Source organism: Pelodiscus sinensis, chromosome 2 (assembly GCF_052426305.1).
Source record: "Pelodiscus sinensis isolate ZL-2025 chromosome 2, ASM5242630v1, whole genome shotgun sequence".
Lineage (NCBI taxonomy): Eukaryota > Metazoa > Chordata > Testudines > Trionychidae > Pelodiscus > Pelodiscus sinensis.
In genome coordinates, this window is record NC_143053.1 from 176544933 (window position 1) to 176559904 (window position 14972).

General features: G+C 37.2%; 1 protein-coding gene across 6 annotated transcripts in view; it reads right to left on the bottom strand.

The window, feature by feature from the left end:
- Window positions 1-14972, bottom strand: part of ARPP21 (cAMP regulated phosphoprotein 21) — a 266271-nt gene that overhangs the window by 129826 nt on the left and 121473 nt on the right. For all 6 annotated transcript variants that reach the window (XM_089776566.1, XM_014574051.4, XM_014574047.4 and 3 more), the window contains exons 2-5: window positions 7175-7340; window positions 5313-5515; window positions 4465-4506; window positions 3627-3716 (exon numbers count right to left, since the gene is read on the bottom strand). In XM_089776566.1, the coding sequence (XP_089632692.1) occupies window positions 3627-3716; window positions 4465-4506; window positions 5313-5480 (300 nt within the window). In that variant the 5' untranslated portion in view covers window positions 5481-5515; window positions 7175-7340. The remainder of the gene's footprint in view (window positions 1-3626; window positions 3717-4464; window positions 4507-5312; window positions 5516-7174; window positions 7341-14972) is intronic.

Sequence of the window (14972 nt, forward strand, 5' to 3'; positions counted from 1 at the left end):
CCTTGATAATATGCTTTGCAGGAAACTGATTTTAGGGTATCAGGTCTATCACATAAAAAAAAAAACACCTGGAAACATGACTACTAGCAAAAAGTTAAAAAAAAATGTGTACTGAAGTTTTCAGTACAAGGGGTGTGCTAACTGAATTTCTCCAGTGCATCAGAAATCCATATCCTAAAGACTGCAAACATTGTGAATTCCTTTGAAGTTGCACTTGTTAAAAAACAGGGAATTGATCTTTGGCTTTTTTTCCCCTTTTGAGAAATCATTATTCTCCATTTGCACTGACACTGGATATTTAAAAAAATAAAAATAAAAACTAGTTGATATTTGATGAAATAATGTAAACAGTGCTGTGATAAACTTCTAAAGAATGGAATCTGACTACAGGAAGGAAAAGAAAGTATGCCTAAGTATTCACACTGTTTTGAAGAAAAATGAATTAAATCAGATATTTAAATTGTAAAAACACATGCTTGTATTAAACTGTGGCAAAATCAGCAGTATTAAAAGTGACTTTAACACGTTGGGGACCTGCATAATTGGTAAGCTACAGCTGCATCATTGATGACATCCAAATTAACATTTTTTTAAAAAAAATAGCCTGATCACTAGCAAATTCCCTTCTATCATCAATTTTATAGACTGCTGATGTAGAGAAAAACATCTCATTACAAAAATTTAACCCAAAGGGTATTTTTCAGAAGCAGAACATTAGTAAATCAAATGATGCCTGCAATAACTATTAGAAATCTTAAAGTTATTAAAAAAACTACTAAAAGTCAGACACCAAAAGAAGTGTGAGACAAAAATCCTAGCAAAAAAATCAGCTACCAGTGTCGCAGGAAATCAAAATTGCCTGTTCTGAACTAGTGTCTTATTCTTTTTATGAAGCTGAAATGTGAAACAGAAGACTTGTGATGCAAGGCACTGTAAAATATGGAAGCAATGCCCTGCGGCAAAATATTAACCTGGGTTTATTTTCTCAATCTCTATTTTTGCTACCGCAAGGCAGAAATGTTAACAAAAGGCTGCATTGAATATAGAAAGAGAATGGGAACTTTCAGCCATATGAAACATGCAGGAGAATGCCCGCTAGCTGCCAAGTTACACTCAGTGGACTAAAGCATGCCTTCCTTTTCACTTGCTGAGGAAAAACTGCAGGTTAATTTTTTGTTCAGATGACAAAACTTTGTATGAATCAGTGCCACAAGATCCTTCTGAACAACTTCAGATTTCCTTGGCTATCTAATGTTGGGTGATTCTGTCATTAGTTCTTCAAAACAGATGAAAAGTATGTAACTGTCAGCCTCCACACTTTAATCCTGATTTATTAAAATGACTATTACAATGCATCTATTTTGACGAAAGGAGAAAAACGACAGACTTTACACATAGCATAACACACACGTAAACATATAGTATCTACTTTGTGTTACACACATATGATTCTGGGTATAAGATTTGGTTGCTCTTGAAGAAACACACAAAAGGGCTGTAGAGTCGTGAAAGCAATCTATTATGTTGTTATATTTATTTTTATTGATTTTTCTCAATAGTAAAATACAACGTTAATAAGTACATTGATACAAGGTAAATATAGTGAATAACAAAAGAAAAGTTCAAGTTGCATTAATACACTGATAAGTCAATAATATAGCATTAGAGGCAACATTCCTTTTAAGTAAGGACATAGTGAATCATCAGGAAAGCGTTCAAGATCAAGTAATACAGGTAACAAGATTTTTCCTACACAGGAAAATGAAGGCAAATTTTCAAATATCAATACAAACATCAGGGTTGCAGTACAATCCATACTCTGTAGTTCTGGCAATGTACCGTACATTCTCTGGTAATCAAAACCCTGTGCTTTGTAAACCGCTAAGATAAACTAATAGAAAATTAATTCAAAATAAGTTCAAAATAGGCTTCTTTCTCCTTTAAAGAAAAGCAAAATATTTCAAATGGCACAACACTTCCAGTATCCTTCAGCCAGTCCAAGGAGGAGAGTGCAGGTCTAGCTTTCCATTGCAAAGCATTGGTAAGCAAAAGGCCAATAAAAGAGCAAATCAGTTTCTATCTACTTGAGTATTCAGAACCAATTGATTTTACACAAGACAGAAGTTGGAAGTCAAGGGTACTTTAATTCCTCTGATCTTTTCAGTACAGCCAAATAATTTTTCCCGGTGACCAATGAGACCTGGCTATGACCAGAGCGTATGTGCGCAAGGGACCCCTCCTCTGTCTGGCATCAGGGTGAAGTTTGGGAGAAGTATTTTATTCCCAAACCTGCCTGCGTCTGTGCAGTTGAACACATGCCTTCTGCAGTACATTATCAACCACCATGCGATGTTAAATACAATCTCTTATGTTGATATTATTCTCCTTTTCATTCTCCATTAAACAATAGAAAACACAAATAAAATGCAGAACAAAAGCCACACATTTTTTAATAATGCAAGTTAAGCTAAAAGCATAGTTTTATTTTTTGTTTAAAATATATACCTACAACTAGAAAATAACCTGTCAATTTCTCTACTGCATAATCATCATTGTAGAGCAGTGAGAACTTGAAGTTCAGCTGCTAAACAAGTCCTGGTTTTTGGTCTTTCAAAAAATAAATATAAATGAATGAATGAATGAATAAATAAATAAAAATCCTCTCCACACTTAGGCACCTAAGGGGAGAGTTCAATTTGTTTCATTTCAAGTCAATAGAGGAAAGTCAAAGAAAGTACACTTAAAAGTGATTGATTGTTTTGTTCTGAGCTCACAAAAGTCATTCTCTCAATCTCTTTCCTTTACTCTCTCTCTCTCTCTCTATGGCTAATCTCATTTGCCAATAAAAACAACTGAATCTACAAATACCAAAAATACTGGCAGCTTTTAAGGGTTTCTTTTTTTAATCTTATTTTTTACTGGTCAAATAAAAATGATAGTGAAAGTTTTTGGTGTTTTGAGGTTTGAGCCTTTTGTTTTGGTTTTGATTGGCAGTTTATTTTTTGCATGCGAACCTAAAACAATTGTTTGCCAGAGTCTGAATCTCCCAGATCGAATTTCCAGGATGTTTTGGTCCAAAAAGGTGTTTCTTTGGAATAAATGGAATAACAAAATGCAGTCCTACTCTGTATAATGCACGTTCTCTTCTCTGCCAATGTATTTATAGAATTAAAGTTTGTGTAGTATTATGAAATGCATACTGGTGGAACGGGGGACTGATACACAATGGATCTCAGCTGAGCTAGAATCCAGAGTGTACTCAGAACTGTATTTGGTATAGCCTCAAAAGAGATAGCCTTAGAGAAAAGAACAATTCTATCTTTTATTTATTTATTTTTAATTTAAAACCGAATTCTTTTGAATTCTTTTCCATTTGTTGAAATTTTCAGGGGGTCTGGAAAAAAAAGCAAACAACACCCTGTGACATACTGTAAAACTACTTCAATATTTCAAAATAAAGTACACACTAAGCCAGATAACTTCACAAAATCGTGTGCATTGTCGGATGTAATTTTTTTTTTTTTGCTTTCCCCAAAAATATCGTTAAAAGCCCAATTAAGTAACATGATCATGCAAGTGAAAGTAGAATTCAACCATGCAGCTAGCAGCCATGATTTCAGATGTACCTGATTATCATGAAGACCTTCTGCTCCCAGTCGAGGGGATGATTCTTCGCACACAGCAAGACTCCGGACTAGTTTCCCTTTAGCTCCTGACTAAATACAATAGAAAGAAAACAAAACAAAGGAAACTACTGCTGATCTCGTATCTGCAAATGTTCCAACCTTCCTATGCATGTATTTATCCAGAAACACTGCATTTGCTTGAGATGCAAGTGCTGCATGTATGTGATAGACAAAAGATGAAATATAGCAGGTTCTGTCCACCAAATAATTTGACACAATTTCAAACTCTTTTGCTACAACTGAAAATCATGAAAACAAAAAAACAAAAAACAAAAAATCTGGTAATGAAGTTAAAGCAACTATTTCCTGTAATGAACAGCAATAAAGCTGAACAGGGACAATTTTTAAAACTTTCATTGACTTATCCTTGGAAAATATTATTTAAAAACCCAGCAAGTGAGCAAGCAGATTTCCCCCTACTCAGTCCTTTTTTATATAATTTCTACAACTTCAAAAACTTGATTACGCCACTTAAATAAAATTTAAACTAAACATTAATTATAAAAGAAAAATGAAATGAAATTTTTCCTCTCTCAGCTGTACACACAAACACATACACAGATCACATATACAAGCACGTGGCAAGCCCAGCAACCAGTGTATGATTTCTAAATAAAGGGGAGATTGACACTTAATATTTTGTGAAACTTCTTTGCCTTTGTGCCACATGATTATGGAATAAAACCTGACAATAAAAGCTCACTGTTGTATATGAAAAAGCCCCCTGAACTGAACTTTTTATCACCTTGTCAGCTCTGCATGCAATGTGAAACCCTACCTTGGATCTCTTTTTCTGCTGATTCTGGTTTATGCCTCGTTTCTGTGTGTAACAAATAATTTTCACTTTAGTGGAAAATGCACACAATAGGAATATCAGCGTACTTCATAAAAACCTTCTCAAAATAATCCTTCATCGTTTGTTGTTTGCAAAGTAACATCCCCAGTACAACTCTCAAAAAGTGGAGCTCCAACAATTGTTTTTCCTTTGTGTATTAATCTGATTGTAATAAATAACATACAAACTGGAGAGGTTTTGCAATGTTATGTACAAATAAAAATCATGATAAAAATGACTATACTATAAATAAGCCTCTCTCCATTTCCAAACTCCTTCAATTTTTGAGCTTGTCAGTAGCCCCATAAATTACAGTTCCCCTTTCCCTGAATATCCTTTTAAGTAAAATGATAATAATAATAAAATAATAATAATAATATAGCAAAGACTCAATTTTTAATTCTCTTTCTTTGGTTTTGCAAAAGAATCACAACTTTTTGTTCGTAATAATTGTACTTTTTAAAAACACACCATAAAATTAAGAAATGCAACCATTTCTATGAATTCGGAGAGTCCATCAGATCAAGTTAATATCCTAAATATCCTAAGAGGAAAAACAATCAGACAAAATGTTTTACTGGATTTTTATAATGGATACCCAGCAACAGGTTTCTTAGTAACAAAAATAGTAGAAAAATATTACAAAATATTACAAAATGAAACAACATGGAATAGAGAGAAAGATGGGGAAAGGAAAAATACATACAAACTTAGCCAAATAAAAGACAGTGGAAATGACAATATAGTGATAAACACAATGACATAGCCATCCAGGTCCTCCTTCCCCTTACCTGGTGGTCCGATTTGGCATCACTCAGCTTCTCCTCCTTTTCCTCTGCTTCCAAGCTTTCTGTTTGATTACTGATGCAGTTCTCTGGGGTGGCATCTGAGATGGCAGACTCCGGGTCTTCCACAGCTTCCTCTGCTGTCTCCTGGTTCAATTTACCTTGCTCAGACATTCTCCCAGACAGGAATTAAAACAAGATTTGGTGACCTAAACAGTCGAGACATTAAAAAAAAAAAGTGAGGTGAGGAGGGAGATAAAATTTTTATTTTTTGTTCTCAAAGGAGTCATTTCAGTTCATTTGATAAACAAACCATAATAATAAACTTAAGAGTTCAAGGCAAAGGGCAGGGGAAAAATGAATTCAATTGATACTGGGGAAGAGTGGAATTGAGGTGTCATAAATAAAACAACTTGGTTTCAAACTACTTAAGTGGTAGAGAATGAAAACCACAGTTAAGATGGTAACATAAGCCCTCACCCCTTGCTCTCCTTCCACGGAGTTGCTGCAGAAATGAAGACTGGAATGGAAAGGAATTTTGTTTTTTGCAAAACAAGTCAAATGGATCAAATAGAAGTTGTCCCATTTACACTTCCGGGTCACAGGCATGTCAATGCTTCCCTCCACTAGCATCTCTCTTATAATAAATACATACATACACATATACACAAACAAAGCACCACCAAGAGGAGAAATACTGCAGATTTCTATCACTCAGCTATTGCCTGGTGTATATATAGAGAGCGCCAATAGCATTCATTACAGGCACACAAAAATTAAATTCAGTTGAAGAGGTAATAACATTCAATATAAATATGAAATCTAAATTTGGCAATAAAGCTCTCAGGGTCAACATCTCCAGACGTCAAACTGACAGCTCCATTATTAAAATCATAAGCCTCTTCCCAAACCCCGTGTCACGCTCCAGCACTATGGAAATCCTATTGGAAGCCCTTGGCAGGTAGCTCTAATGAAGATATCTTAACTGCACTGCATTGCTCCCAGCTCACAACGGACTGTTGTACAGAAGCTCTAAAAGGCTTTTCAAAGTTAAAGCCTATTATTATTTTTCCTTTCTTTACCCACAGAACACCCTTCCGACACCTCCCCCACTGATCATTTGTCAAATGAGTCTCATGAATAATTTAGTGTCTCCCTCCCCCCCTTTTCTTTTTTTTTTTTCTGGTTTTAAAATGTGCCTGAAAGAAAAACAATTCCAACAGAAACTAGGAGTTATTTCAGAAACAGATTTCCGTGCAATAGCTTGCCCTTTTTTAACAATGAAGAATGGTTATTAGACAAAATTACATTTTGCCATGTTTCTTTTACATCCTGTAAAGAATATTCAGCACTTCTCTTCTGTCCGATTCTTTTATTGGAAATACAAAGGATTTCAAAATATCAGCTATTTGTTTTTAGAATTCTACTTTCAGGTATTTTAAAGGTTTCGGGTATTTTAAGTAAACAGTGTTGAAGAGGTTACTGTTCCAGCTCAATTTGCAACACATTGTGGAGCTTTAGCAGAATTAGATTTTTCTGAACAACTGAGTTTCTTATACACGTGTTTATGAATATCAGGACAAGGGGTACACATTTACAAACATACACTACAGTCATAAGCGATTCAATACATTTCTCAAAGCAATGCAGTACTGCAAAAGGGCTCATTTTAATTGTAAATATTTCCGGTTAATTTTTGGTTGTTGTGCTCTTACATGTGTAACTCAAATTCAGTGAAATTTTCACACCCACACAAAATGTATTTAGGTGTACATTATATGTACAGAACATCTATACACAGAAAATATTCACAAATACAAACATAATTAGAGCTGCAGACTAACGACTGTAACAAACAAGCCATCTACCTTCAAAGCAGCTTTAATTCTCGATGTCTTTCTAGCTGCTTCTGTTGCTCTTCAATGGTTAAATCCACACAAATGATCAATGACAACATGAGTCCCATGTCCCCACTAACAGTTCAGAATGCCAGTCTCCATGCCCTTCCGTTAGACAGTTTGATAGATCATCAACCTGGAAAAAGACAAAAAGTAAATAATCAGGGTAATAATCATGGTAAGGTTAAGGATGCAATAAATAGGACCAGATTTCTAACACTAATGACCAGCTTCAAGCAAATCACTTTCACAGCTTGATCCAGCTCCACCTGTCTCAAAACTGCCTGCTTCTTCTCTAATGAAGGCTAGAGCCGGCTGTTCAAGTCATAACAGCTCCTACGCAAAGAGCTAAAATTATCAATTGCATTATGCACTGAAGATTACTCACTTCAATTTTAACCTTTTTTAGTGAATTCTGGCACTTTTCACATAAAAAAATTCAGATCATCTCTTTGCCTCAATGGAAATCAACATTATCTATGGGCAAAAAAGTCTTCTCTGTTTTTTAGCCAGAGCTCTAGCCCCAATTTCAGATTTACACAATATTTTAAAAAAGCTCTATGACCTCTTTTTAGAAAGTAATCTCAATAAGAGTACACTTCATTTACATGCTGGTGTAATGAGGCATATCTGCCAAACAGAAGCTGAAATGATCGGGGGAGGGAGGTGAAAAATGAGTCCTCAGAACAATGGAAATCAGTATAAACTTTTAGACAGCATGGGAAAAAAGAACATACTGAGATCTCTCTCTACATTATTGCTCAGAGAGGAAGACTACGGGTTCAATTGCTTCAGAAATGCAATGCAAGTGCCGTTCATCAGCACTGTTACTTGCCAGCTGAGTATGGGATTTGACAGAAAAAGAATATTTTGAGAGGGATTTGCAAACTGTGGTCCTGCAGAAAATTATCATGATGCAGTTAAGTCTTGTTGAGATTTCCATATATGCAGTAGCCAAAGATAATTTGGAGGGGGGGGGGGGGGGAAGGATAAGAGAAGAAAGGCAAAAACACCCCCTTCCCCCAAAAGAACAAAAATACAGTTCAGTTGGTAAGAAAAACAACAATCTGCATATTATCAAACTCTATTACACGTTTTCTGATGTACATGGTTTTAAATTGCAAACAGTTGCAACAGCTGTACTGTACGGTATGATGAATTGCAGCTTACAACCTATTTAATTTAGCCAAACGCTACGAATCAGAACTGGAATACAATATTTTTAAAATTATATTCTGATCTTTCCAAAATTTCAGTGCTGTGTAGCAAAGAATATTTAGTTGCATAGACTTTTATATTTCCCAAGAGGTAAACATAAATATTTCAACACTGTATCTCTCATCTCACAAACCAGTAAATAATTTGTATGTAGCAATAAAACTACTCATTTGCAGGACCATTAATAATCCTTTCAGAAAAAAATTACTTTTAGGAGGTTCAACACTAAGGTGATAGAAACAGAAAAAAACATTAATAAAATAAAGCAGAGTACTGATATTTAGGAAATAAGAATAATATTTTTTATATATATAAATATAAAGTGAGCCTATTACATGCAACTAATGTAGGTAAAAAATTAACTAACTGACTCAATGAGGTAAACTACTCCCAAGAACCTTTTTGCCCCCCCCCACTTCAGAATAAAAAATGATATCAAATCTCAATTCAATACAAAAGATTTAAAGAGAGAGAGAGCACACTGTGAAGTCCAGAAGCCCCAAATCCATCAAAGAAATAGAAGTAGTTGTACCAAAACCTTTCCAAAAATTAGCATGCAATTTCGGGATCCTGCACACTTTTTGCAGCATTGCCATGTATGATAAGCTAAATATCCACAAAAAGGCATCTCAGATTTCCTATTAGTCACTAGTTAGAGAAATATGCCAAGTCTCCAGCAGACATTTCTGGTCCTGTGCCACAGATCTCACAATGCAATCTTATCATACTGACTGAGGAATATTTTTATAAATGGAGACTCACACATTCTTATGCTTAAGATATTTAATGCCAACATGATCTAATGCCAAGCCTTCGGGAACTCTGTTGAATCTTAAAGACTGAACAAAAGATACAAGCATTTCACCAAGGTTGCATAAGTCAGTGGGGGAAGAAACATACACAGTGTTTGAGCAGCATCTATCAGACCTGCAGTGCCAATGCCATTTTAAAATTATACTCCCAGCATGCATTTCAGCATTTTGTTGTAGAAAACAACCCAGGGAAAAAAATGGATTTTTTTTAGCTGAAATCAAGCAATCTTCAGCAGGTAGATACTGACATATGGGACTAGGGATTAAAGCAATCTTATAAAAATATTTGCCCACATGAAACTGTAATCATTTGTAATTATTCCCTGAGCCAAAAGAACAACTGAAGTGAAGAATTGGGTGAGATAGCAATTATAGTTCATCTTTCTCATCTTTCCTCCAATGCACATTTCCATTAACTTGGGAGGAAATTTACATACAATGGTTCCCATTTATGTTACAATATGTGAGATGTACTGAGATTTTCAAAGGAACCCATGTTGAATTAACTTTCCATGGGAGTTAGACTCCCTTATGTGCCTCTGAAATCTCCTGTATTATATAATAAACATCAGGGTATCTATTAATAAGTAGAAGCAATCAGAAAAGCACCTGTAAAATGGCACCCTTTGACTGAAAATATGTATCTGCTCCTTGTGCATTTTCAATATACCAGTTTATTTAATAATCAACGCAAATATATTACTAGTACTAGTCCTGCAGTGTCTATATAGCTATGGAAAAAGCACACTCAATTCTTCTCAAACTTGCACAGCAACAAAATTGTCAGCTATGTCCTTACTGCCAAATTTACACCAAGGTAAGAGACAAAATACACACTTCAGCTTTCAATCTCTAGGTTGGGATTACAAAGCTTGTGACGAGAAAAAAAAATCATCCTTTGATTTGCAAGGTAGCAAATTTTATAGTGATTGTTAAGGTTCTTCAAAAGACCAGACAGATAAGGTAATATCATTTATTGGACTAACTTCTGTTGATGAAAGGCATAAGCTTTCAAACTATACAAAGTTCTTCACCAACTCAGAGAAAGGAATCCGTGTGTCTGAGCTAAAGAGAAGTGAGGAAAGAGTTAAGTATAAAGGGTAACACTCCAGGGTTACTGGGCCCAAATTTGAAATCCAGACATATAGAAGTCACAGAGGGAAAGTCAAATGCAGGACAATGTAGCACTTTAAAGACTAACAAGATGGTTTATTAGATGATGAGCTTTCATGGGCCAGACCCACTTCCTCAGATCAAATAGTGGAAGAAAATAGTCATAACCATATATACCAAAGGATACAATAGAGGGAAAGTCAGGCATTTTACAAAGCATTTTTAGAGAAGCACTTTAATAAAAATAATGCAAGGGGTTAATGTAAAAGTTTCAAACACCCTATGATGGGTATATGTTATGGAAATGTAGTTGCCACCTGTTAAACTTAATACAAAATATTTATTCTGCAGTAACTCACACTCAGGACTCTCCCTACCCATGATTTGTGCTAACCCAGGTGTATTGGATAGGATACGACTCGAACTCAAATGCAAAGAAACAGAGTGAATGTTAAACCATCTACTGAAATTTATTCATCAATAGCACATATCACACTGATCTCGAGGGAAAAAAAACAGCATCGAACCCTAAGTAATTTAAATGCAAGGATTTAGAAAAACTGCCTGGAAAAGGAAGTGATAAAAATGTATAAATGCAACAAAGTGATGAGTGAAAACTTTCATGTATCAATAAATATATTTGCACAATAAACACAAATTGAAAGAGAAACAGACCTCTAGCACAATGTGAAAAAGTTCAATCCATGTACCAGTACTAGAGAGGTAGGGAACATCTCAAGACAGTGTGTATATTAAAGGCTTGTTAACAAAGTTTGGGCTGTTGTCTCCTAAGAATATCCATTAACACATCCAGGGCCGGACGGAGGCATGGGCGAGCTGGGCAGCTGCCCAGGGCGTCAACCGATGGGGGGTGCCTGATGGCAGCTGTAAGGGGCGCATGGCATCCCTTACAGCTTCCATCAGGCTCTACGCGCCCGGCTCCCGCAGCCCCAGCCATCAACGCCCTTCCCCCCATGGCCACGGGGCCCTACATGGCCCGGCGCGTGCACCAGCAGACTGGGCCACACTTACGCCATGCACCCTAGATGCACCGTAGGGGGGCGGGCCCACACACGGGCCGCGCGCCTGAAGGCAGCGCCACGCGCCCATGCCCGGGGCATCAGAATACTTCGGGCCGGCCCTGAACACATCAAAGGATCTAACTTCACCCTTCTCTAACAGAAGGGTGATCATCTGAGTCATTTAGAACTGAACAGGATCAGGCCTTAATCACAAACACATTCTTTAAGCAGATTTGCTAACTAAAGAGGCTGAAGAAGTGCCAAGGGGAGGAGAGAGGGTGGGTAAAACAACTAGAAAAGGTCTGGCATGCCTTTGGCTGGATGATGGATTCCCTCCAGCTTCTCAATAGCATTTATTTCACAGGACAGGGACCTTATTCATCCAAACATACAAAATAGGAGTCCAAATAATAGATTTTGGATGGCGTTCTGGCAGATGTAATATTTTGGAAGATACATGAAATATAGGCACATACATCTTCTCAAAGAAATGTCACACACAACTCTGAATATACATGATTCAACTATAAAAAGTATCCTTCATCAGTAATTAGTGCTCTCTTGGGAATCCTAAAAACTATAGAAAATGTATTTACCACTTCTCCCCAAACCCTCCTGATAGAGAGTTAACAGTACTCTTCATTTTGACTGGTCCATTGAAATGTGTTAACTCTTTGACTACGTCTACACTGGCACCCTTCTCCGGAAATGCTTAAAACGGAACAGTTTTCCGTTATAAGTATTTCCAGAAAAAGCGCATCTACATTGGCAGGATGCTTTTCCGGAAAAGCACTTTTTCCGGAAAAGCGTCCGTGGCCAATGTAGACGCGCTTTTCCGGAAAAAAGCCCCAATCGTCATTTTCGCGATCGGGGCTTTTTTGCGGAAAAGACTACTGTGCTGTCTACACTGGCCCTTTTCCGGAACAGTTTTTCCGGAAAAGGACTTTTGCCTGAACGGGAGCAGCATAGTTTTTCCAGAAAAACACTGACAATTTTACAGTAGATCGTCATTGCTTTTCCAGAAAAGCAAGCGGCCAGTGTAGACAGCTGGCAAGTTATTCCGGAAAAGCGGCTGCTTTTCCGGAATAAGTGGCCTAGTGTAGACACAGCCTTTGTGTTAAACAACCTTTTTTACCTTGTATTTAGCTGAGAGACTCTGAGTACATTTCCCAAGACCTGAAGAAGAGCTCTATGTAAAGTTCAAAAGCTTCTCTCTCTCACCAACAGAAGTTCATCCAATAAAAGATATTACCTCACCCTTCTTGTCTTTCGAATATCTTGAGACCAACACAGCAATAGCAACACTGCATACTGGAAAAGTATTATAAAATAGCTCTGCCCATAGTGCTTGCAAGGTTATCAACTCTGACAACTTTTGAGCATGAATTCCATTCTATTTGGTGTTTTGTTTATCCAAGAACTTGGAGCCAAGTGATTTTGGGGAACATGTCAACTTTATTTAAAAACAAATAAGGTTCTTTCTAGGCTTCAGGGTTGCAAAGAAAAGCTTGAAAACATGATCCATAAAGATTCCAAAAACAGAAATCAAATAAAATAATCCATAATTTGTGTTTAAAAAACACAATTTTTAATCAAACTAATGATTTTAACTCTTTTGGTTGGCAATACTGTGCTATTGCTTTATCTCGCTGTTGTTTGTTTCCAGAACACCAGAAACACATATACTTAAAAAACAAGACAAAAATCAATTCTGGATCTTCACATACCAGGATATGAATAATCAATCAATTACAGATTATAAATAATCAACTTCTGACCCCATACAGGGGGACAAACAAATAGAGGAAATAATGTTAGGTGTTCTTTTAAGGGTCATTGGATAAGTCCTCAAATACAAAGACTTGAAAACATTTTAAAAGTGATGCCCTTGCAGCTTTGGTTCTCCACCCATAAAACAAATGCTGCAATGGCAGTAGCAAATCAAATTTCTCCACACTCCCTCACCAATGTCTCCAGCCATAGGCAGGTAGGACCACCTTTGTGGGTAAGAGAATATCTCAGTTTCTATATTTTTTTATTACTGCCCTCTCAGCAGAGAATGTTAATTTAAGGAGCTAGTTATACTCAACTGTTTTCGATTCAGTTTTTAATAACCGGGGGTATGCCTTCAAAGCAACTGGACACCCTTGACCTGCTTGCGCCAGCTGACTTCAGGCTCATGGAGCTTGGACTGCAGGGCTGTTTCCCACTTGTGTAGACTTCCAGAGTCGGGCTGGAGCCTGAATTTCTGCAAGCTAGAAAGATTCCAGAGCCTCGGCTCCAGCCCATACCTGGAAGTCTACACAGAAATGAAATAACCCCACACTCTGAGGCCCACAAGCTCACATTGGCTGGCACAGGCCATGTTTTTCTTCACTTTGTAGACGTATCCTAGAATGCCAGTTTACTATGAACTGTGCTGAGGCCACCAATACAAATCATACAGACCACCCCTCTCCCCCCCGACAACCATCACATGGCTGTAATTTGACAAATGATGACAACGAGGCTGGATGTGAAACATCCTGGTTCATACTGTTAACCATTTGAGATATCCAGTTGGCTTTAAAAAGAAGAGATGACAACAAATGATAAGATCCTGGGCTATCTTTGAATGCTGCGAGAGGAACTGAGGGAAACAAACAATGTTGGGTTCTCCTTTCAACTGGCACACTAAATCAAAAGGATCGAAAAGACAGCAACAAAAACAAGTAGCTACCCATGTGGAGAACACCTTATACAATTGAAATGGCACAAAGAATTTAGTTGGGCAGAATGCAGTTATACAAATTACAATTTGGGTATGATTCGGGAATAAACAGGACTTATCTTGCAAAAATTGCTATGGAAGGTTTAATCTCAAACAGTCAAATGAATGTTTTACCAGATAGATGAGTTTTACACCAACTCAGTGTATCCTGAAACTGGGTATATATTAATTAGTACTAAGGGTACATTTACACTGTTGCTTGGATTGTGCTTCCCAGCACAAGTGGACAGACTAACTCTACTTGAGCTAATGCACTAACATTAGCAGTGTAGCTGGCCATAGCATGGGCAGAGGCACAAGTTAGCTACCCAAGTATGTGCCCAGGGGCTCCAGGCAGATTTGTATTCAGACACACAGATAAGAGCAAAAAGACATCTGTGGTGAGCAACATAGGCCACACCTATGTGAGTAGGCTGCACAAGTGGCCCTGTTTCATCTGAGTGGGCAACAAAATTGTTGTAACCAAGACGGTCTCCTGCGATAGGTTAGTTTTGCCAATTGTGCTTGCATACTTAGAATTTGCAGGGTGTCCTCTCTGAACCATAGCAGCACTTTGACTGGATGAAGATGTAGCACAGGACTCTCATAGTCAACGTTGTATGCAAGCAGCACACACCTCACTTCATGTGACTTTGGTTTATATGAGTGTCACTTTTTAAGTGCCAGTAGGAAAAAACCTACGTGGACAGAAACCAGCCTAATCTGGCAAACCTCTGTGTGGGCAACAGTAAACAAAAAAAGTCTTGTGGGCCACATATAGAACCCCAATGTGACACAGGTTTCCCACCACTGCCATAGATATTCCATACAAAAACTGGAAGATTCTTTGTTTT